Source organism: Sphaeramia orbicularis, chromosome 1 (assembly GCF_902148855.1).
Source record: "Sphaeramia orbicularis chromosome 1, fSphaOr1.1, whole genome shotgun sequence".
NCBI lineage: Eukaryota > Metazoa > Chordata > Actinopteri > Kurtiformes > Apogonidae > Sphaeramia > Sphaeramia orbicularis.
The window spans coordinates 16,946,100-16,972,506 of NC_043957.1; the positions used below are offsets into that span (position 1 = coordinate 16,946,100).

The 26,407-nt window shown below is 36.8% G+C and overlaps 1 protein-coding gene across 1 annotated transcript in view; it reads right to left on the minus strand.

Annotated features, from left to right (window-relative positions):
- Nucleotides 1–7,835: 7,835 nt before the first annotated feature.
- ncf4 (neutrophil cytosolic factor 4) overlaps nucleotides 7,836–26,407 on the minus strand; it is a 90,360-nt gene continuing 71,788 nt past the window's right edge. The window contains exons 8-10 of the mRNA XM_030121594.1: nucleotides 17,384–17,535; nucleotides 16,036–16,101; nucleotides 7,836–8,671 (exon numbers count right to left, since the gene is read on the minus strand). Coding sequence (XP_029977454.1) covers nucleotides 8,464–8,671; nucleotides 16,036–16,101; nucleotides 17,384–17,535 — 426 coding nt within the window. The 3' untranslated portion in view covers nucleotides 7,836–8,463. The remainder of the gene's footprint in view (nucleotides 8,672–16,035; nucleotides 16,102–17,383; nucleotides 17,536–26,407) is intronic.

Below are 26,407 nucleotides of genomic sequence, written 5' to 3' on the forward strand. Positions count from 1 at the left end.
ATGAAAGGGTTAAATGAGATATTGTTAACTTCTGTATGAGTGCAGTGGAAAACTAATGTTTTATTTGTGAGCTGTGAAAATGATACAAGACCTAAACTAACAGCCATTAACCCAGTGGTTCCCAACCTTTTTTGGCTCGTGACCCCATTTTAACATCACAAAATTTCTGGCGACCCCAGACATTCAAAACAGAGACTTTTTTTTTTTTTTGCTAAAATTAATTTGTTTTTGATCATGTAATGGTTTGCTATACTATGTTGCAAATAAACATTAATTTTAGATAGCATTTAGTCTATGTAATGTATATTATTCTGGACGGAGGCAGAAAAGCCAGGTGTAGATTACTGCACAAAGTGAGAATTTTATTTTCCTTGGTCAGGATATGTACAGTCAGTCCAGCTTGGATTTACAAGAATGACAATTAATACTGAACAAACAATAACTCAAATTGTGAATTATGAAAGAGCTGCAGCATCTGAAACCGACCACAATGAACATTTGAAAGATAAACAGAACCACAGAGCTTCAGTTTCAGCTTCAGAGTTTGTCATGTCTTTTATGGATTGTGATCGTCTCTGTCAACTCAACATGTATTTTTTTATTAGTAAGTTTTTATTTTTATTTTGATCAATTATTAGAAATTTCAGGTGACCCCATTTGAATTATAGGTGACCCTACGTGGAGTCCTGACCCCAAGGCTGAAAAACACTGCATTAACCCATAAAGACCCAAACATCCATCATCGCCCAAAAGCACCTACTGATCTAAACTGTTTAATACCCGCTGATCCACTAATTCTATCAATACATGTAAATAATTAGTGTAAAATGCAGTTTATCATCTTTTCATGGTCATCAGATATGATTCATTTGGATGTTCAGAGGATCCATAGTTACCGTGGAAACACCGTCATCTTCTATAACATTGATTCACCAGTAAAACACATGAAGTTGGATCAATGACAGTGGCTGGACACACTGGGTTTATGCTCAGTTAATGATAGATTTGACTGAAAAAGTCACTTTTTCTGCAGTTTTCTCTATTTTTGATATAACCCTCAACCTTATTCTGAGCTTTTATGAACATTTACATGATCAGTGAATTAAATATTGGAAAATACATGCTTTATACTGATAAAATACAAAATACAGAGGATAATGTTATAAACAAATGATGATAAATCACTTAAGAAAGGTTAGATATAGAGGAAATGTCATTTGGGAGGTGACATAAAAGTAGCACTGGGTCTTTATGGGTTAATTAAAATATGGCATGCCAAAGCTATTGTCTACTGTACATCTGTTTGATTTCTTCTTTTTTCCAGTTCCATACTTTATACTTAGTTTATGTGTGTTTCCATTTTTATTCAGTTTGTGTGCAAGCATATTCAAAACCTGGTTAGCTTAAATAGCTATGCAATAGGTCAGAACATAAAAAGTCCAAATAATGATGTCCACTAGTTACATTATTCAGAGTAATAGCAACATTTATCTTATAAGTGAACTTTAAATTGATTTCCTCCTCTGCAAAACTCTTCCAAAAGGTATTGACTCATGGAATAAAGTGATTGTGAGAAAAGCAATTTCCTAAAATAACTATGAGGAAGTATTTTGATGTGATTGAAGGAGCCCATAGGGGTTATTCAGAGGTGAGAGGGTTTATTCAAGTTAGAAAAGGAGAGAAGGTAAAAGTAATCCTTGCTACCCAAATGTTTCTGAGATGGTTTTTACTTAATTTCTTCCAACATCGATGTGGTTTTTGTTGTTGTTCTTGTTTTTTACCCTCTATGAATTTAAATGTTCAAACTCTGAATTTCTCAAATATTTTTCATGCTGTGACTAAATAATAATTTTCTAATACAATGAACCATCTCCTTTCTTCACATCTCACTTATAAAGAAAAATCTCCCATTAAACTTTAAAGAAATATTGATGTTTTTATCTCAAATCAACATAAACAGGACATCTTACAACCAGTAGCCATGATGTGTCCCAATATTTTTGCCCATATAGTTTATCAACATCAAAATTTCCTTAAAGTTTAATGGGGGATTTTTCTTCCTAAATGAGATGTGAAAAAAGTAGATGGTTAGTTGTAGTAGAAAATTAGTATTTACAGTCAGAGCACAAAAAATATTTGAGAAATTTAGAGGCAGAACATTTGAAATCACAGACATGGCTAAAACACAAAAGAAAATTAATGTTGAGAGAAATTAAGTAAAAAACCTTTCTGAGGGATTTTGGATGCAAATATGACAATTTAAACCAAACTGACCAATGCAATATTTATTCCAATATAAAACTATATTATGACATTCGTTGTTATGGTTTTGTATCCCAGACCCCTGTTAGAAAAGGAACACCTGAATTCAACGTGTCCCGATACTTTTGTCCATATAGTGTATACACACACACACACACACACACACACACACACACACACACACACACACACACACAGTATCCTATGTATGTTAAAGCTTCAAGCATCAGATTCTACACTTGCACAAAATGACCTTTCTTGTTTTAGAACGCTTGCACATTTCGTAGTAGATCACATGTTAACATAACTTTGGCCCTAATAACACTCATTATGAGCTTAATTAGAAATACAACAGGCCTTTGCGGCACCAAGATGAATGCTGATAATTAAATTCTGGGTGAAAGTTGGCTGGAGAGCATGTTACTTTGATGGAGTTAGCCCTTCCAGAGGAGGTTATGAAGCTCAGAGTGACGGACAGACAGATACAGACTGTGGTTAATCAGCCGACAGAAAAGTACTGACACTTTGGGAAAAAAGTGTCCTGATAAATGATGCAATCACCAAGTTTTTCAAGTCTGGCAAAACTTGTCCAGAATGCACTTCCAGGTAATTAGATTTTTGTCACTTTTACCTCTCACCTCATTTCACAGGTTATTAAAATAATGAATCAGTGATCCATCAGACTGTTAAAACATGTTCCACTGAGAAAACTGCTGTTCCTCATCAAAATTAATGCCATTTTGTTGTGTGATTTAAAATACAGAGAAATTAAACATTTATGTGATGCAGTTTTCATCGTTATATTCTTTGTATATTGTTTAGTCTTGGGCCTTTTTTTTTTTTTTTATGGCTTTTATTACATTCAGCAACTGTCTTTGCTACGTGTTTTTATCCCGTCCAGTTATTGAAGGCTAGAACTCACGATAAAGTCAGAAGGTTCATTTTGATGATAAATAAAAATGACTTCTAATTCCCCTCACATGCATTAAACTAATGCCATGTATACATGTAGCCGAGTAGGTAGAAAAACAGATGTATTCTTACATGAAAAAAAAAATCTCTGATTTAAGTCACTGAAAACAAATATTTGTGAATTTTCCCCAGCCAGAGTAGAAATTTTGAAATTTATTTTTAGAGTTTTAGATCCAGAACATCACAGTATGTAAAAAAAAAAAAAAAAAAAAAAGACATCAAAATCATGTGTGTGACCTTTGTTTATTCTAACCTTAACCACATGATGGAGCTCTACAGCGTATTTATGCAGATGAAAACTATTCTGAAAATGATTTGGTGTGTACGACATTATTATTGAAAGTGGAGGAGGGGAAATATCCCTTTCTCTAAATACCTGGAGACATGACCTGAAGTAAAAGCCTGTTTTGACAATGGAAGTAGTAGAAAGTACAGATGTCTGTGCTGAGAAAACTAATAGTGAGTGGTACGGTTCAGCTTGGTACAGTATGGTCCGGTTTGGAATGGTAAGGCCTCGCCAGGAGAGCAGAGTGCAACTTAAGCCCCCGGCTCAGCGTTCTGTTGTCTCCCTGTTCCTGTGCCCCTCCTGTCTGCTGGCCCCCACCTTCCTTCATCCACATGAACAGTGTGTAAAAGTGCACCAACACTTTTACTGTCATTGTCTGTAGATCTTAGTGGTACTATTTCCTATACCTCACAGAAAACACGGGCTACAGAAATAACAACAAAATGTCTACATTTGGTCTCCTTTATCATATGTTTATAGTACAGGATCCACATGAGAGAGATACAGTGTCTGATCAGTCAAGGACAAGTTTTTTCTATCCACTTATTCTACCTATATGTTGATTTATACACTGACAAACCAGAGTTTGTGTAATCAACTGTGTACCAGACTGTGTCCCTTGCTGAAGGGCTTACTATAATGTTTATGCTTCTAGCACACAATTATTATTATCTCATATTTTTGCATAAATACTGTTGCAGTATTATGCATCAGATGTTACACAGGCCAACAAGTTGTACTTAACAAGTTCAAATATCATAAAAATCTCATTAGCACCTGAAATACCACAATTTCCACCTACAGGTCTCCAGGAGATTACTGCATTTTGGGTCGAAGGGACGTGTTTTGGTTTCAGGCTTTTGCTGAAGATGCAGATTTCAGTACAAACACTCAGGATCAGGATAAAAATGCATATTACACTTAAAGCTGCAATAATCGGGCATGGAGAAGGCATTACATAGGCAGACTGATGGGCACTCTGCTTAAAGAAGTTAATATCACATCCTGTGTCTAGTGTTTGACATTAGAACCTGATTTCATATTATTACCCCCCCCCCCCCCCCAAAGGGAAGGCAAGGGGAATTGTTTTTGGATCTTTTTTGTTTGTTTGTTTGTTTGTTTGTTTGTTTGTTTGTTAACACTTTAGCAGCAAAACTATTGGGTGAATTCATACCAAATTGGGTTTATAGATTAAATTGGGTTTATAGAATATATAAATAATATATTATCATAAATGATGATAATTTCTCCAGTTTTATTGTACTGTGTAAGTAGTATGCTGGTGCAATGACAAAGATTTTTCTTAAATCACTTAATTAAGGTTCTATGTAGAGAAAGATTTGGACATAACTCAAGGTTCAACATTGTTAGTAATTCATCCTTTCATGGTAAAAGATGCTTTTAGCTGTTTGGGTCTTTAAGGGTTGATGAAGGAAACTCCTGCTGTCAGATTAAAACGTCAATGTATTGTACAGCTCTGCAGAATATTCAGAATGTTTACACCTAAAGTTCAGTCAGATGTGTACCGTCTCTGATATGATGACTTTTAAAGACGCATAACTTCCATACTGCTCAGAAGAGGTTGTTTTTGACAGATATGAGGAGAATAACTTTGCATTAAAGATGAGGGGAAACTGTCCATCCAGCAAAAGATAATATCTGAGTTTCCAGAAGTGAGTAGTGTATGAGAATGAAAAGCAGACACATGGATGAACTGTGAATGAACAGTGTGGCTAAGAACCATAGTGGTATATTGACCCTTTCATATACAGGGTGACACAAAAAAACGGTTACTTTTTAACAATCCAATAAAACCAAGAGTGATGGAAGAAAATATTTTATTCATAGTAACTGAAACCTTAAAACATGCCATTTAAGAAACTGATGGAATTTTCATTTTTTAAAAATTACTTCCTGTAGATGGCGTCCTCCTGTACGAATGCATTCTTGAAATCTGCTGTTGAGATTCCTCATTGACCGCTGCAACATCTCAGCTGGGATACTGTGAATTTCATCCTGAATTCTCTGTTTTAACTCATCCAGAGTTCTTGGTCCAGTCGTGTACACTTTACTCTTGAGATAGCCCCACAAGAAAAAATCACAAACGGACAAATCTGGCGATCTAGGGGGCCAGGGAACGTTACCGAATCTTGAGATCAAACGGTTACCGAACAATTCTCGCACAGCCGCCAATGGTTACTAAAATGGGGGTGTGTTTACTTGCTCAAGGTCACTGTCTCGCAGTGCTGCCACTTGCTCATGTCTGCCAATACGCACTTCAAAAATTCCCATTTTTTTGGGTCACCCTGTATTAATTATATAGATATTTAAAAAAAAAAAAAAAAAAATCTAGATTGTTCTTAGATTGATTTTATTTCTCAAAATTAGGCTAAAGTTGAAATGCATTTTGAATTTTCTAAAAAAAATATACGGTTTTCTTAAGAAGTTATTTAACCTCCTGAGACCCAGGAAAGTACAAGTTTGGGCTTTTTTAATTCAATAATTTCCTATACAGGAAACATTATGATGCAACAGATTTTTCAGTTGCATTTTTCTTATGGAATATTCTTTGCAGTGGACAGTTTTGTGTTTTTGTTTGCTTTTTTGTATAAAGTTGTGAAACTCTTGTCCAAACATGGACAGTAAACCCATAGCTGGGTCTTAGGAGGTTAACTTTAGCAGATTACAGAGCAGTCCACATTCTACAACTAAGATGATCGCTGTTGTCATTGTATTGCTTAGGGTCTATAGAGACTGCCCCCATGTGGTTTGGAGAATACTGCCTTTAGAACTCTGGAAAGTGACCTGAAACTATGTCATGCATGAATGGGTTAATACTCCATTACTCCCCCAAAAAATTTTGGCAGTTGTGACCATTAATCAATATTTATCATTTAATCGTGGGATATTCACATTTCGTTGCATTTACATTCCATCCTCTACTCTCTCTCTCAACACTCCATTGAATAAGCTAATGTTTTGATTCTTCCTAGATGAAAAAAAAACAACTATCTTTTAGTCATGGGAGAGTAATCTAAATTGGAAAAAACCAACAATATCTAATGTTAAATTAAAGTTATACAATGGTACAATTACGACAGTAGCAGAGGAAAGTAAAGTCTTACATCTGAGATCTCGTTCCTTGCAAATTATGATCATTTCCCTGGAAGCGCCTTGCATTCATAAAAGAAAAACTAAATTAGACACATTATCTCACAATAATGAGAAAAGATCCGGTTATTATCAGATCAGGCTCTCGCAATGATGAGAAAACGTAAGGCTAGTTAGTAAATCTTGTCATAGAACATGGTATCTAAAAGAACAAACAAGGACATCGTTGAAGTTTTAATGGCCCCTCCCCTTTTGACCATAAGTTCTACCCTGCACCTAAACCCCTATTGTTCCCTGTTCCCCTACCTGTATCACTACCCTCATGACCATGGACTGACCCCGAAACAACAAATACAGGTCAACAATGGCGTCTAAATGTGACGTATCAACCCCGATTTGACGTTGAAAATGAAATTCAAGGTCGACGCCCGAAGAACCCATCCAAGTCCTTCCTAAGCTGCACCTAAATAACAAACGTGAAGGAGATCAGACGATTTGGTGAAGAGTAAACACCTTAACCCATAAAGCCCCAGTGCTACTTTTATAGCAGTTCCCAAACTGAATTTTTATCTCTATTTAACCTTTCTGAAGTTATTTATCATCATTTATTGTAATATTATCCACTGTGTTCTGGATTTTTTCCAATGAAAATCAGATATTTTCTTATACTTAACTCACTGATCATGTAGATGTTCATAAAAGCTCAGATTAAAGTTCATTATCATAACATCAGAAACAGAGAAAAATGAACAAAACGTGATTTTTTCAACAAATATAACATCAGCTGAGCATAAACAAAGTGTCTCCATCCACTGTCATTGATCCAACTCCATGGGTTTTACTGGTGAATCAATGTTGTAGAAGATGACAGTGTTTCCGTGGTAACTACGGAGCCACTGAATGTCCAAATGGATCATATCTGATGACCATGAAAAGATGAGAAAGCATATTTTACAGCAATTTTAAGTAAATATTGCTGGTGCAAGGTGATGGCAGATGAAGGTGAGTTCAGCATCTGGAGGTTTTGATAGGTGTAGAAGATCAATATATGGCATCATAAGATGGATCCTTCTTGGAATCAAATATTCAACTATTTCTGAGTAAGTCTGAAAGTGGGCTAGGTAGGGACAGGAAGGAGACAAACCTTTTCTTGTATATATTTTTTTTTATTGCACAAACAAAAAAAAAATCATTGACCATCAAACTGAAAGCAATTAATCAATAAATGTAGGACTAGCTAAAAAAAAAAAAAAAAAAACTAACTGTAAAAAAAAATCTACTTAGGAATGTTTTTTATCTTTTGAGTTAGGTGTTGTTTTCCATAAAAGTCAGTATTAAGCCTAATATTAATTATCAGTCACTATCAGCTTCATCTTCAATACAAATGGTTTGAAAATGTCCTATCTCTAATGTATGTAAAATACAACCAATATAAAATCACATACAACAAAATGTGTCTTATTTTTCTAATGGGTGAAATAACTTGGAACCTACTGGAAAAATGCGTTTTCCATTAAAACATTCACATAAAGCACAAATAAAAGAAGCATTAAAATCAAATTAAAAAAAAAAAAACCTCAGCAAAAATAAGCAGAGAATATAAGAAGTTAGGACAAAGATGAGAGCTTTTAGTTCAAAACTACCTCAGTTGACTTTGTTTCTCTATGTGAAGTAAAAATGTGAACAAATGGAATTAAATAAAATGCTTAGACCTTGAACTGAAATAAAAATGACATCTTTAACATGAATGGACCAGTGGATAAAATGCTCCATTACTGAACACATGCCACGAGTTCCTCTGTTAAAATAATGTGTCAAACCTTCACTTCCTTTTATGCCTCAGTGTTGTAAACTGAAAGGTCAGAGGTCATGGTTACGTGCAGTTCCCATGGAAACTGATTGACAGGTCTCTTGACTTTGCCCTGTTGTCTCCTGCTCTCCTTGATCATCAGCTGAATATCCTCATCGTCAAGGATACGGATGAGGTCGCCCTCGGGGTCACGGTAGTTCAAGGCGATGTCATCCACTTGGAAAACGTTCCTGAGAAGCAGACATTATGACGTCAGAGTCATGATACACCTAAACAAGCTGTCAAGAATTTCTAATATATATAACGCCTAGTATCAAGTAAGCAAGGTTTTAATAGTTTTGGATTTTTCATTATACTTCAGTTTTATTTAGTTTTGACTTTTTTCTGTAATTCAGTTAGTTTTAATTAGCTTTTACAGCAGGTTTGCTAATTTTGATTAGTTTTCATGTTTTTCTAAATGCTTTTTTAGTTTAGTTTTAGTTTTTTAAAATCTTTTATCTTCATCACCATCGAATTCAAATAAATCCCAGACAGGACTCTGCTGCTTTCTCCCAACTTTAGTCTCCATGTTTCCAGGTAGAGTGGGGACCAGAAGAGGACTCTAAACGACAAGTGACGAGAAGTGACGAACCGTTAAATATCATATGGTGCCACCAGCTAAAATTGCTTGAGGGAAATAAATCGATTTCATATCAATCCGACATTGACAAAGACGAAAACTAAGGGAATTTTAGCCATAATTTTTATATGTTTTAGTTAGTTTTGTAAGCACACAATACGGCTTCAGTTAGGTATCGTTTTTTCTTTTAATTATAGTTTTTATTTATTTCAGTTAACGAAAATGTTTTTACAATTCTAGTTTTCGTCATTTCGTTAGTTTTCGTTAATGATAATAATCTTGCAAATAAGTTCAAAAAGAAACTGTGCAGCTGTGCAAACTCATTGCATACGCAAAAAATGTACAAACTGATTTACTAACAGTGTGCACTAAGGGTTGTGTCTTTCAAAGGTGCAAAATAGCACGTCTGCATCCAGTTAGTACGTTTACCACAATGAATATGCAATATGGGGCGTTTACATGCAATCGTGCATGTGCTGGAAGGAGAAAATGTAAATATAATAAATAATATAATAATTTAACATATGCAAAGTGATTTATCAAACTCGAAAGCAATTTTGCTCATAGAAACTGTGTCTATATTTAATACCTCCCAAAGGGAGGTGAAAACGGTTTAGATGTGTAATTGCGCACACATGGCTGTGGTTACTGTCGCAAGAAAGAGACATCGAAATGATGAAACAAGACACAGAGAGCGCATTTTTTACCCTTGTGTGAACATTTTTAGAATGAAGGAGTAAACACTCATTAAAACATATCGCCTATCCTTGTAGCACTTTTAATCAGTATAACAGTATAACTGTATAACAATGTGGTATGGTAACTGCTCTGCTGCGGACCGCAAAGCACTCCAGAGGGTGGTGAAAACTGCCCGATGCATCATTGGTGCCCCACTTCCGGACATTGAGAGAGTCTACAAGAAGAGATGTGTGCGCCGGGCGCGTAGCATCCTCAGAGACTCTTTTCACCCAGCCAACAGACTCTTTCAGCTCCTCCCCTCCAGGAAGCGATTCAGGAGTCTGCTGACCAGAACAAGTAGATACAGGAACAGCTTCTTCCCCACAGCCGTCACCCTACTGAACTCTGCCAGCAGATGACTCCACACCTCCTCCTACCTGTGTTGACTCTTGGCGCACAAATGCACTGATAACTACACATCTGGTTCCATAGCTGTACACATTCATCAATACTCCTTACTGTTAAATCTATATCACACAACCAATATTACATGTGTGTGTATATATGTATATGCTTACATCCACACTGAAGTTTTGTGTGCATGCATAGGTGTATATATGTATGTATGTATATGTGTATATTCTGTAATGAACATCCTATTTATTCAACTATATATTCAACTGCACATTCAATATTTAATTTAACCACCTTATTTGCACTAGTTGTACATAACTGCACTCATCTGTACATATTACTTACCTGTACATATGATATTTAACTGTATTATACTGCACTTCTGCTGTTTTGCACTTCTGATTGGATGCTAACTGCATTTCGTTACCCTGTATACTGAGTAATGACAATAAAGTCGAATCTAATCTAATCCATATTTGTTTGTTGTTTGTGGTATTTCATGCATTCATTTTGACAGCCCCAAACACACCAGGTTGGACTGCATTAACTTCGAATGCAGCCATATGTCTAAATTTCTCTGTTATTACTGGGTCTAAAATACCTGGCAAAGTGCCAGATACTGAAATAAACCCAGTTTCATGGCAAGACCCATGTTTATTTCCTAAAACTTTGCAGGTAGGACCGGGTAGCACAGCGGTTCAAAAATTTTATGGCAGCGACCAATTTACTTCCAGGTGAATTTATTTATTTATTTGGTGGGGACAGTGCACGTTAATGAACATCTGTACTGAACAACATCAGATGTAATGTATATGCTGGATTATAGTGAAAATGCTAAATTGCATTCATGATCCATAGCTAAGTAACAAAAAACATCACAATTAAAACATACAAATAGAATAATAAAAGTACAAGACATTAGAAAGTTAAAAATGATCACAAGACTGGTTTGCTTTTAGCCACTGTCTGAGTTGACCAAATTCACATGTTCTAAAACACTCTTGGTATCATTTGGTATCTTTAGCATGGGTGAATGCAGCATATTTGCACAACTTTTCTACATTTTTATCAATAAAAACATAAAGTTGAGGTAAGAAGTTTAATTTTAATGTTGTAAAAACTGAGTTTCTAAAAATGTAAATGAGCATGTAAAAAAGATACATTTTTGACTAGAATTATCCAGTACGATTATGTGTTTTGTCTTTTCCTTTTTTTTCTCTCTCTTAAAATATGAAATTGGTGTCAAAAGTATAATTTACAAACCTTTATAAAAGCCGAGGTGTTAGATATGAGTCCTTGCTGTGAAAATGTCTGAATACCCCTTCTTGCTAATTATATGTACTAACCATTTTATAAAAGAAAAAAAAAAAAGCCACTCATTTGCATCATAAAAACACCCCTTCGCTGTTCTAAAATCACTGTAAACCATAATTTGACATTAAATAAAACAAAATTAATGACGTCAAAAAGTGAAAATGTTGCTTATTCTCAGTTAAAATACACTATAAAGCGATTATATATGTAAACCTTACAGCTGAGAAAAACATAAAGCGTAGAATTACAAGTTAATGTGATGACCCGTTTTGCTGAGTGACAGTTTGTTTAACATATTGGGACATTATTTTGTCATCATTTGTAGTTGCACCACTATTATTTCTTTGCTTCCTCCTCTTTTTTTTTGTCTTATACAATGCAATCCACTCTTGTGTTTTCCTTCTCACTATCTGCTCATGTCTACACCAGCTCCTCACCCCCATCTCCTCATTCTCTCCCTCCCTTTATCGCTACTAAACCATATTAAAACTCCGGACCAGGCGTCATCCATCCTACTCTGGGGCACAATAGGCCTGAACGCTGAAAAACAATAATGAGCAGATAAGCAGCGGAAATGAACTGATTATGAATGGGGAGGGCTAATCATCACTGCGCTCACCTATCTAAATTACCAGATAATGAGAGATAGAGAAGGAGAATCAAAGAAAAAAAGACTGGGACGATGCAATGAGCATATGAATCCAGTGGGGGGGTTGAAGAGTCGGACGTCCCACAGGAACTCCTCTGAAGAGCCACGGATGATTCGAAACTGGCAATTTGTGTTTTTGTTGTGCACGATGACAAAACATGCAGTTCCTGAGGGCCGACCTGGTGAATTAATGGAGCGCTTCTCGTTCATGTTAGTTTCCCTGCGACTTGACAAACAAAATACTGTGGGACTGAAATGAAGACCCTGGTACTAAAAGTACTGGAGTCACAAAAAAAGTCTGTTAAAAATAGCTAACGGGGGGACTTAACTAAACAAATACAACACAAATACAAATGTGACTTCAGTACTTTTAGCACCAGGGTCTTCAAATGTGAAATGTGGGTCAAAGGTCAGCAAGGACCTGAGTTTACTGAAAAACAGAAGTTATGGAAATCTGTTCTAATGCGTGTGCATTTGAGAACCAGAGAAGCTGAACTTTGTGATTTAAATCAGTACTTTTAAAGTCTAATTTATTTAAATTACATTCACAAAAACAGATTAATCACTTCACCATTGCTTTACAAAGCTGTGAACAAAGATGAGCAGTCAGACCATTACTATTATGTCATTAAGGCTTTGCTGCACACCATAGAAAAATGTACGTACAAAAAGAAACTGAAGTTGGAGAAGCGGTTTATAGAAAACTGTACGAGATGCAGAGTTTACATGAAAAACTGTCATTGTCGTGTGTTTCTTCGCAACATGATATCATGATTCGCATAAATATACACACCATTTTTAATTGGTGCGTTATCTGTACACATTATAAGCTTTTTTTTTCCTTTCTAAACTTGTCTTATATTACGTCTTGCATTATAAGCTTTTCGCATCTATGTTTGAAGCCGTGTCAAATACCACGCATTGAGGGTTAGGGTTACGTGAACCTGAGATCTTGGCGTAAATTGACACACGATCAAATGGTACTGAATAACGTGAAAGGTCAAAAATGCATATGTATAGCACACCAAATACCATAAGAACTAGGGCTGGGTAGAAAAAAAAATTGATTTGAGCGATTTTGGATCGATTTCTTTTTAATTGTGCGTAATCGATTAATGGTGGATGAGATCGATTTTTCAGAGCAGGACCGCGAGTAAATGACCCGGAAACCGCCGACGTGGAAGCACGGCCGGCTCCGTTTCGTGAGCCCCTCATGGAGACGGTCGTGCTTGCGACGGTTCTGGCGCGGGAGGAACGTGGAGGGAGGGTGGGGAAAACCCCTCCATGGGAGGTCCTCCCGGCCTCAAACTCGAACCCACAGTGCAGAGGAACTGGCTGGCAGAGGTGGGTCGCGGAAGCCAGTCACTCTAGAAATATTAACTTAAATCACTTGTGGCTGAGGGCGGAGTTAGAGGAATATTTAAAGTGGAAATCACGAAGCTCCGCCCACACTCCCCCTCCAGTGAGTTTCTTGTACCAAGGGTCCAACATGATTCTGTTTCAGGGGGGGCAAATTGGTCGCACTGCCCCAGGGTGACAGTAATGTGCCTTAAGGCCAGAAGCACCAGCCATAAAACAGAATAAAGATGACGAAGAAGTCTGTTCTGAGCTAATGTAGAAACATGGACATGTTTGTGTCCTGTTCATTATTTCACAGCAGATTCATCTGTTTACTGCTGAAATGTCACATTTAGTTCTTTTCTAATATCAGTATTAATTCTGTGTTGCATGGCTGCAGTAGTCAAATAATCAGGTTACAACTCAAACTTGTACTTTGGTATCACTAAATTAATCTGAATCAATCAATTAATACTGAATCGAATCGCAATTAATCGATTCAGAACCTTATGAATCGAAATCGAATCGATTAAGGAAATTGGCCGTTATACCCAGCCCTAATAAGAACTGGCATGACATACAATGCGATTTCATGAGACCAGTCGTTTCTTTGGTTATGGCAGTGGTTTTCAACCTTTTTTGGCTCATGACCCCATTTTAACATCACACATTTCTGGCGACCCCAGACATACAGGGTGGGGAAGCAAAATTTACAATATTTTGAGGCAGGGATTGAAAGACAGTGTATGACCAATTAGTTTATTGAAAGTCATGAGAATTTATTTGCCACAAGAAAATTTACATAATAGAAAATGTTTTTATTCTATGTGTCCTCCTTCTTTCTCAATAACTGCCTTCACACGCTTCCTGAAACTTGCGCAAGTGTTCCTCAAATATTCGGGTGACAACTTCTCCCATTCTTCTTTAATAGTATCTTCCAGACTTTCTCGTAATAGTTTTGCTCATAGTCATTCTCTTCTTTCCATTATAAACAGTCTTTATGGACACTCCAACTATTTTTGAAATCTCCTTTGGTGTGATGAGTGCATTCAGCAAATCACACACTCTTTGACGTTTGCTTTCCTGATTACTCATATGGGCAAAAGTTTCTGAAAAGGTATGGATAATAGTGTTAGGTATGATTATGACATCAATATATGTTTGGTTTCAAAACAACTGACGTACTGCCTGCTGAGAAAAAACAACTAAATGTTCATTGTAAATTTTGCTTCCCCACCCTGTACAAAACAGACTTTTTTTTTTGCTCAAACTAATTTGTCTTCTAATTCTAATTGCAAATAAACAATTTTAGATGACATTTAGTCTATATAATGTATATTACTATGAACGGAGGCAGAAAAGCCAGGTGTAGATTACTGCACAAAGTGAGAATTTCATTTTCCTTGGTCAGGATATGTGCAGTCAGTCCAGCTTGGATTTACAAGGCTGACAATTAATACTGAACAAACAAACAATAACTCAAAAAACTATGAACTAGAAGCACTCGGAGAGCGCAGACCTCCGCCAAGGCTGATCAGTGGCCCCCCCCATGGCCCCCCCCACCCCCGATCACCACCAAAATTTAATCATTTCTTCCTTATCCCATTTCCAACAAACCCTGAAAATTTTATCCAAATCTGTCCATAACTTTTTGAGTTATGTTGCACACTAACGGACAGACAAACAAACAAACCCTGGCAAAAACATAACCTCCTTGGCGGAGGTAATTATGAAAGAGCTGCAGCATCTGAAACTGACCACAATGAACATTTGAAAGATAAACAGTACCACAGTGCTTCAGTTTCAGCTTCAGAGTTTGTCATGTCTTTTATGGATTGTGATTGTCTCTCTCAATTCAGGATATATTTTTTATTAATAAGTTTTTTATTTTTATTTTGATCAACTACAAGAAATTCCAGGCAACCCCAAGGTTGGAAAACACTGGGTTATGGGGTAAGGATGCGGTCAAAATATTTGTGTGCATAAGACAGATACGTGTGCATATTAGCCTATAGTTGTGCAAAAAATCAATACTTGTCAACTGTTGAATGAGTTCAATCATACATAAAATGTCTTGTGTGTATTTTATCTGTCAGAATAGGAATTAATAAATTTTAACAACAAGAATTATAAACACAAAATGCAACTTCATGATTACGCTCTCTCCATTACGAATACGAATTCACCAACGTGACTCTACCGTCAAAAATACATCACCACTACACAGGCGTTATTTATGGAGCAGAAGATACATCGATTCCACAGACTGCACATGAGTTCAGGTTCCCTTTCCGCAGCGGATCAGGAAGGTTCACTGTGCAAGAGATCGAAATCAGGTCAAATAAAACCATTTGTGCATCGTTCTGACCACGGAGAAGGAACCTGAACTCGTGCAGTCTGTGGAATCGATGTATCTTCTGCTCGATAAATAATGCCTGTGAAGTGGTGACGTATTTTTGACAGTAGAGTCACGTTGGTGAACTCGTATTCGTAATGGAGAAAGCACATCTAAAACACACATCTGAAACCCATCACTTGGTTCAACACAGAGTCATTGGTCTGTATATTTTTAGGGTCCATACCTCATCCTTGACAGCAGGTCTTTGTACGTTGGTTGAATAGTCAGATCCTCTTGAACACACACATCCCTACAACAAGACAGAGTCCACCGTTTATTAAAAGCTTCTGTTTGGATGCACTGAAAGTTGTTGTAATATGATGTTACTTTAGTCCTTTATGTGTAATTATCGAGGAAGCAACAATAAAATCAGAGACCATTTTATTTGATCACATTTATACATAACGACCATATAACATCACTATCTCAGGGTATACTTAACTTCTAAAATTGCTTTCAATTCGCAGAGAAAATTCAAAATTGGGTACTGTCAAAGATATATTATGCACACAGTCTGAGCCATATTACATCACTAGTTGCTTTTCCATAGACCCTCAAATTGCGCAAATATAACTTGCGCATAAAAATTTACCAAATAGAAGAACAACAATTTCACCAAAAGTCTCATTTTTTGATTAAAAGGTTTTGTGCTGGCAAGAGGTGGTTTTTTGGGCATAGCGCAAATGGTATATCACGCAAAACTCCAATGGAAAGACCTTTTTTCACAACTAGAGTCAGGTGAATTAAAAAAACAGATGTTGACGTACGTTACAACAAGCGAAGAAGAAGAAGAAACATGTCGTGGTATGTGTGGACACACCAGGGAACCCAATCATTTTTAAATTCAGTACGAGATAGAGGGGTAACATATAATAATAATAATGAATATATCTGTCAATCAACACCATGTTTATGTTCGTCGCCTTGTTTATGGAACGACTTCTCGTGTCATTTAGTAAATATCGGTAAAGTTTTGCACAGATGTCCAATGGAAAAGCGAACAAAACTGTTTTTCAGTGAAAGATTGATTACACCCAGAAGCACCACTGAACGACACAGGAAAACATTCCTGAAAACGGATACAGTTGGGTCGGGAAATAATATCTTGAAAAGTTTCCTGGCCTAGTAAGCTGTTTTTAGACATGTCACACCAGGAAACATTTGACAGCTCTGATGAAATCTGAAACCATCAACAGGTAAAAAACCCTCTTTCCTCAATTCTACTTGTCTGAACCCAAGAAAATCTCTAACGAACATGTATAAATCGCTGCTGTTCTAATTTTGTTATGTACGTTTGTATATTTAGAGCTTTATATATTTACATTTTTCCTTTTTCTGTTGTATTGATAACTGATCATTTCTTTCCTGATACTTTTTATTATACTTGAATAGAGCGACTGTAACACCCAATAATTTTCCCTCTGGGATTAACAAACAATTCTGATTTTGTTTTCCTCATTAGATCCATGAGACATGAAATCTTTACTTTATTTGCACTGTTCTACTTATCAGAAAACCGGAGTTAAACGTACCTGGCATCCACTCCGGAGGGGGTGAGCATAAAGCAGCGCAGACAGCTGTAGGTGTGGCCCCCTCCCTCACCTTCTGAGTCACTGTCTGGGAGGGGCTTAATGATCTTCACAAAGGATTCTGGGAATATACCCGTCTGGTTGTTCACCGTTCCCTATTCAGGAGAAGAAGACGAGGAGAAGAATAGGCTGAAAATCTGAGATTTTAGCGTGAAGAGGTTTTAATGTCCTGGAGGATGGTGGGATATGGACAATGAGATGAGCTGAGGAATTAAATTAAAGAAAAGCACAAAAGCCACATAGTTTGGTGTCTAGAGGGGAGTTTTCCCAACTAATTAGCCTGTTCATAATAAGCTGCTGTTGTTATAAATACTCAGCATAGTCAAATGGTAGATTTAATATACCCCAGATGGCTGAATGTGTCTGGAATAACATCATACAAAGAAATAAAGCAACCAGCCCACTCACAATTAAAGGAACATGAGGCAGCATTTCATGTAATAACTCATCATTTGATCAGACTGGAAATCATACCAACGCACGACATCCAATTTCTTTTTTATGTCTGTAGCTACCATCAGCAATTTCTTAAATGTTTTCTTAATGAGTACATTGACAGTACAACATTGTGTTTTTTGCACAAACATACACTGTCTGGCCAAAAAAAAAAGTTGCACATGCAATATTTAGCTGCACCACCTTTGGTTTTGATTCCAGGAGACATTCACTGTCACATCTTTTTTTGCCACATAATGATTATATATTGTCACAAAAGGGTTCATAATATTTTTTCCATCCATAGTTGCAGTCATTTTTACCCCACCCCCTGAAGGGGTTGAATTCAAACCAAGTTGGGTTTATAGATTGCTAGTGACCCAAAATAGATGTGGTTACATTTTGGGGAAAGGAGGTCAAAGTTCAAAATTTTTATGAATTATTTTGATCTTTTTTTTCTCCCATTTTTCTTATACTGGGCGACATTTCACATGTCTATAAGAACATCAATTTAGTTTCAATTTACTTCAAACTTGGCACATATATAGAGGCAATTACTATGCTGACATCAGCACACGCATAGACATGATGACATCAGCGGGATCGATGCCAAAATAAGCTACAATATGTGCAAGGGGCGGGGTTTGTTGTGCCTGACACCATTTGTTGATTATTGATGATGGAGAATTGTACCGCTGTATCAAGTCTTCATCACATTCCAAATTAGAGTCTGGACTTCATGGGGGCTAATCCGTGTGTGTAAATGATGTTTCATCCTCCCTAAATTCTGTCACAAACTTGATGATCCTGATCAACCCTCAAGTCTTTTAGACATTAATGACACGAGTGGCGACAAGAGAGAGATATATTTACCTCCGCCAAGGAACGGCGGAGGGTATGTTTTCATCGGGGTCTGTCCGTCTGTCTGTTAGCAAGATAACTCAAAAAGTTATGGACGGATTTGGATGAAATTTTCAGGAATTGTTGACACTGGCACAAGGAACAAATTATTACATTTTGGTGGTGATTGGGGTGGGGGGCTGATCTGCCTTGGCAGAGGCCTGTGCTCTCCAAGTGCTTTTCTAGTTGTATATACTTACACTACCAGTCAAAAGTTTGGACTCACCTTCTCATTTAAATGACATGAGATGGACCACAGATGGCCAACAAGTGCTCAGCATCACTGGGAACTCCTTCAAGACTGTTGGAAAACATTTCAGGTGACCACCTCATAAAGCTCATGGAGAGAATGCCAAGAATTTGCAAAGCAGTAATCAAAGCAAAATATGGCTATTTTAAAGAATCTAAAATAGAAAACATGCTTTGAGTTATATCACACTTTGTTTTAACTCCATAATTCCATCTGTGTTCATTCATAGTTTTAATGCCTTCAGTGAGAATCTACAATGTGAAAATAAGGAAAAAACAGGTGAGTCCAAACTTTTGACTGGTAGTGTATACACTATTGTTAATGCTTTTGTTATTTCTATTTAGATATTTTTATATATCCTTTTATTTATATATACCTGTTGTGGTTGTTTCAGCTCATTTTGGAATAAAGGACAAGTTGCTTGTCATTTTCAGACACGTCTTTTTCACATTTGTAATATCCATTCATTTTCTGAACCCACTTTATCCTCAATAGGGTCCCAGGGGTCACTTGGAGCCTATCCCAGCTACTTATGGGTGAAGGCGGGGTATACCCTGGACGTGTTCACTCCAGTTCATCACAGGGCTGACATATCAAGACAAACAATCACTCTCACATTCACACCTTTGGGCAATTCAGATTAACTAGTTAACCTATCAGTGCATGTCTTTGGACGGTGGGAGAAAGCCGGAGTACCCGGAGAGAACCCACGAAGACACTGGGAGAACATGCAAACTCCCACCCCCATCGACTGGTGTTGGAATCGAACCCAGGACCTTCTTGCTGTGAGAGTACGAGTGCTATCCACTGCACCACCATGCCGCCCATTTGAAATATTTTTCCACTAATTCAAATCAAAGATTATAATCTATAAATTAAACGATTAAAAAAAATAATCCATAGCTCTATCTCTAGCAGTAACCCCGACATCATCATGTCAATGAATGAAAACAATTAGATACATTTAATTATGTATTTGTGTATTTTCCATACTATCCCAATTTGTCGTTGTAAAAACTGCCACGATTCTCTTACTTTTGCGTACTTGCGGCGTTTACCATGATGCATCATTCTGCCGGCTGATTAATCACATTTTCCACCCACAACCACTTTGACTAAATCAAAGGCACTCAGTCAACTTTACACCGAAGTGTTTCTTTAACCTCAACTACTCCAAAAAACAAAACACTTAGTATTAATGTTGAGACGAAGTAACCGTAAAAGAACAGCCAGATGGTTGTGCATTGTCTGAGGGTTAACAGATTGTCAGTCTTGTCCGTTACCAGTTTTGGATCTCCCCACAAAGTCATGGGCAGGATGAGATCGTCCTCCTCCACGATGATTCTCACTCTCTCTCCCACCACATCAGCTTCCACCTCCTCTCTCTCTCTCTCTCTCTCTCTCTTTCTTCCACTCGCCCACTCCTGGCTTTTCTCTCACACTTTATCTCAACATCTCACACATTTTTATTAAACACGTTTCCTGACCTTTCTTTAAGTACTTTGTTACAAAGCAGAATTTCTATGCCAACTCGTCACCACCTCCCATGTTCTAATGTTGCATTTATACATTGAACAGTTAATTAAAAAGCCCACAGTGCATTAAGTAATTGTTAGTATAAAGGAAACTGTCATGGGGTCACTGCACTGTTGAGTTTGGAGCTGAAAAAATAAGAATTTTCTCAGGTGCCATTGTCAACCATTCAAAAAATATAATTCTCAAAAATAAGCTATTTTTTATTATTCATTAGAAGTTGGATAATTACACTGGTCAACAACAAATTTATTGTTTAAGTTTTTTGAGCTGATTTAGGATAATTTTGGTGTGCTGAATCCAAAAATCACATTAATTTTGCTCAATCAGGTCAACTTTCTGAACTATGCTACATACTGGCTTTTTAACATTTTTGCTTACATTTATGGGCATTTTCACATCATATGATACAAAATTCTTTCATATTTCTTGCAATAAACGAGTTCTGAAGATTTTACTTTTGCCAATTTATGATTTTTTTAATATTACAGGTGAATGAAATGGCTTCGACTAGAAGATCTTGCAAAAATAAGCCTGACATATTCTGCTACATCTGCGGTGAATACACCATTGTACCTAACAGGAATCAAGTCACAAGTTTCATAAAGTGTGCTTACCAATCTTATTTTGGTATTAATTATTATATTTTGTGAGAAGATCAAATTTTTCAAAATCAAATTAGAAAAAAAACCCGACCTGATTGAGAAAAACAGATGTCATTTTTGGATTTAGCGGTGCAAAATGGTCCTAATTCAGTTGAAAAAACCAAGACAACTTGCAAAAAACACTTTTTTGTAACCCAGTGTTATTGAACTGAAGGTAGAAGTCAAACTTTTATCCACAGTATGTTGCATTTCTGCATAAATATATATATTTATATATATCTAATTGACTGAGCCAGTTATGGGTCAGATCAAGCAAAAGTGAACAGCAGTGTCAAAATGTAAAGTTTCACCTATCATTTCTCAAATAGGCTCATTTTTTAGCTTAAGAACTCTATTTTATGGAACTGTTAACAATTTCAGTATCACTTGTAGGAAAAAAAAAAAAAAAGATATAATCTACATAAAATGAAATCTAAAAAGGACTAAAATATATAAATGCACTATTAATTTTAAATAATATTTTTTCTTGCTTGTATAAGTGATATTTTAAGTCTGTGAATCTATAGGAACTAATTATTCATCAGTACAAGAACATAGAAAGGTTATGTACGATCAAATTATTTGTCAAATATGCTCTGCTGTTAGCTGTTTATATCACTTCAGATGTAATATGTATGTTAAACAAAAGTTTATTAGTATATTTATAGTGTTTTAAGTTTTTCATTCTGACTACTTAAAGTGACAAACTGCTGTCCCCGTGCCACAACATATTTGTGTTCATAAAAACTTATCATTTAAACATTTTTATCCAATATTGATCACAATTGTAGTTTAACATCATAGCTTAAGTCCTGTTTCATTTAGTATCAGTTTCTTATGAGAACAGCATGTTTTGTACATTTGTGTAAAGTGGAAAAAAAAAAATGCTCATTTGGAGTCCCTGTGTCATGCAGCAGTAATTTAAATATTTTTACCCCAAAATTTTATTTCTGTAAATTGTAACGTGTCGTTTGAAAGTACTTACCGAGACCTATTCATACATGTATTAAACACGGAGATAAGTTATTTAGTTTTCAACACAGAGACTATAGAACATGAAAAATGTCCCCATGACCTTTTTAAGACTACTTAGAACAGAACTTTATGCCCACTTCACATCCTGTTTCACAGCCATACTGGCAAAAATTTGTTAGTCCTAGAATTTAGGAAAACTCGTGTTAACCAGGTCAAGAATGATCTTTTCTCCAAGCAGGCATTATTAAATCAGCACTTCCTCATGCTTACATTTCACTTCTGTGATCATTTCTCACTGCAGGCAAAAATAGCAATAATTTGTTCCTTATTTCAATACAAATTGTTGAGTGGGAATGGGTGGAAACGAGTCGACTAACGTTACTTTCCTTTTTAGCTCGGACATATTTAAACACAATACAGTGAACAAGTTCATGGCAACATAAATTTGATATAGTACGTCTTAAGTTAATACCTTTTAAAGAGTTTTTTAAGGTATTAAATGCAGATTTGTAAATTCAAGCCTTTTTTTCCCACAAAATTTTTATTGGTATTTAAGTTTTATAATGAAAGGTAAACAAAGTAAATAATAATATACATAATGAACATGAATCAAAACAACATAAACACTCATACACACACCCATTCACACCACATAGACTTGCACTAAATGAGTGAGAGAGAGAGAGACAGAGACAGAGACAGAGACAGACAGACAGACAGACAGACAGACAGACAGATAGACAGATAGACAGATAGACAGATAGACAGATAGATAGATAGATAGATAGATAGATAGATAGATAGATAGATAGATAGATAGATAGATAGATAGATAGATAATACAGTACAGGCCAAAAGTTTGGACACACCTTCTCATTCTTTGCATTTTCTTTATTTTCATGACTATTTACATTGTAGATTCTCACTGAAGGCATCAAAACTATGAATGAACACATGTGGAATTATGTACTTAACAAAAAAGTGTGAAATAACTGAAAACATCTCTTATATTCTAGTTTCTTCAAAGTAGCCACCCTTAGCTCTGATGACTGTTTTGCACACTCTTGGCATTCTCTTGATGAGCTTCAAGAGGTAGTCACCTGAAATGGTTTCCCAACAGTCTTGAAGAAGTTCCCAGAGATGCTTAGCACTTGTTGGCCCTTTTGCCTTCACTCTGCGGTCCAGCTCACCCCAAACCATCTCGATTGGGTTCAGGTCCGGTGACTGTGGAGGCCAGGTCATCTGGCGCAGCACTCCATCACTCTCCTTCTTGGTCAAATATCCCTCACACAGCCTGGAGGTGTGTTTGGGGTCATTGTCCTGTTGAAACATAAATGATGGTCCAACTAAACGCAGACCGGATGGAATGACATGTCACTTCAGGATGCTGTGGTAGCCATGCTGATTCAGGTTGCCTTCAATCTTGAATAAATCCCCAACAGTGTCACCAGCAAAGCACCCCCACACCATCACACCTCCCCCTCCATGCTTCACGGTGGGAACCAGGCATGTAGCATCCATCCGTTCACCTTTTCTGCGTCGCACAAAGACACGGCGGTTGGATCCAAAGATCTCAAATTTGGACTCATCAGACCAAAGCACAGATTTCCACTGGTCTAATGTCCATTCCTTGGCCCAAATAAATCTCTTCTGTTTGTTGCCTCTCCTGAGCAGTGGTTTCCTAGCAGCTATTTGACCATGAAGGCCTGATTCACGCAGTCTCCTCTTAACAGTTGTTGTAGAGATGTGTCTGCTGCTAGAGCTCTGTGTGGTATTCATCTGGTCTTTAATCTGAGCTGCTGTTAATTTGCGATTTCTGAGGCTGGTGACTCAGATGAACTTATCTTCAGCATCAGAGGTGACTCTTGGTCTTCCTTTCCTGGGGTGGTCCTCATGTGAGCCAGTTTCGTTGGAGCGCTTGATGGTTTTTGCGACTGCACTTGGGGACACATTCAAAGTTTTTGAAATTTTCTAGACTGACTGACCCTCATTTCTTAAAGTAATGATGGCCACTCGTTTGTCTTTACTTAGCTGATTGGTTCTCGCCATAATATGCATTTTAACAGTTGTCCAATAGGGCTGTCAGCTGTGCATCAACCTGACTTCTGCACAACACAACTAATGGTCCCAACCCCATCAATAAGGCAAGAAATTCCACTAAGTAACCCTGACAAGGCACAGCTATGAAGTGAAAACCATTTCAGGTGACTACCTCTTGATGCTCATCAAGAGAATGCCAAGGGTGTGCAAGGCAGTCATCAGAGCTAAGGGTGGCTACTTTGAAGAAACTAGAATATAAGAGATGTTTTCAGTTATTTCACACTTTTTTGTTAAGTACATAATTCCACATGTGTTCATTCATAGGTTTGATGCCTTCAGTGAGAATCTACAATGTAAATAGTCACGAAAATAAAGAAAATGCGAAGAATGAGAAGGTGTGTCCAAACTTTTGGCCTGTACTGTACATATATTCCTATGAACATGTGTACATATATGTAAAAAAATAATTTTAAAATGCAGCAGTCATAATAATAATAATAGTAATAATAATAATAATAATAATTACAAATAAGTACAAATTCCTCCAGTTTTCCTTTGGTAATATAAGTCAGTCTTTCCAGTCTGATGCACAAATTCAAGACTTTTAAGACATTTTAAGACTCTTGAATTTCCCCATGGGATCAGTAAAGTATCTTTCTATCGCTATCTATCTATCTAAGACCCCGCAGGAACCCTGTGCCTAGTGGTTGTTTCATTGCAGCCTGTCTGTGGATGTTTTTTGCTCCTTCCAAATTTAATTTCAGCCGGTGAGAGCTGCAAAAGACCTTCAGACGAGGTTCAGGTTCTGCTGCAGATACCTGCCAATCTATCAACCGAAACACCTAAAATCAGGAAGCTCTTCTCAAGCACAAGTGTGAAACGTCCATCTATTCAGACAGGTTCGAGGTCATCTTGTCCTCCCATAGAGTCACTTTTTTTGAGGTCATTTGTCCAATTTAGACATGGATGTTTATTATTCAACTCCAACAATGTGTCCCTGATGCAGTCGATGTCATTTCAAGATGCTCTCATTCAGGTGTCATGGTCAGCGCCGTAAATAATGAGAGTAATACACAAATAACTCCACTACCATGAGTTTATGTAACTAGTGACTATCTCTGCTGATGAAGCATCACCCTGAAGGCTGCACTTTAAACCCAGAGTTTCACCTGATTTACTGTTAATTAGCAAAATACTTGTGACAAATAGCAGCCAGTCACCACACAGAAAGACCTTTCCAGCTACTTTTACCATTAATTCCTTTTCATCAGTGATAATGAGTAAGAGGTCAAACTTGATACATGTCATGGCCCACAGCAACATACATGCTGCACACTTTTAATCCCCCTCAGCCAAATATAGTGTAAGATTCTGTTGAAAGTTACTGCCCTATAATTTAGATTAAATTGTCTTTGTGTAAAACAGTACAAATTTAGTGTAGACATCTCAATGCAGTCTTCAGATAATGCAATTATGTCCTTGAATGGACAGACGGACAGATTGACAGACAGACAACAAAACGATTAACAAACAATACCCCTTCGGCCAAAGGTTGTCAGAGGGGGTAAAAATTGAGTAAGACACATGAAAGGCAAAACTTAACAAGTATGTAACATTTTCCCTAAAACACACAATCTAAAATGATCCAATAATAATTCTACAATCATCATTTCTAATCCTCTGTCATTGTGGAGTGGTGTATTTTACTGTACAAACTCAGCTTTTTGTCTGTATTTTCCATTTTCTTCTGGTTTTGCCATGTTCAGGATGTCAGCGATGATGGACCTTTGTATTTTTTTGCTGTTAAGTCGATTACATAATGGTTCTAGAACATCCATGTAGAGTTTTGTGAAGGTACATGTGTGTTTATTTATGTCTTGTAATGCAGTCTTATGCTCTCTCTACCACCATTGCTCTCTCACTCATTTGCAGAACAGAGTGTTATTGAAATGTTGAATGCTTTAATGTTTCAACTTGCATTGTTTTTTGGTGATTGCTACACAATAGTGAAGAGGCTAATGGCTAAAGACAGCTAACCAAACATATGAGACTAGCAGCAACTTACAGCTATTTGCAATTCTCCGGTCGACAACATCCTGGAAACTTTCCAAATCAGATCAATGAACTGAGATGAGATGAGATTTTTCAGGCTTGTTTTGTACCCATATATGATTTGTAGTGTTATAAAAT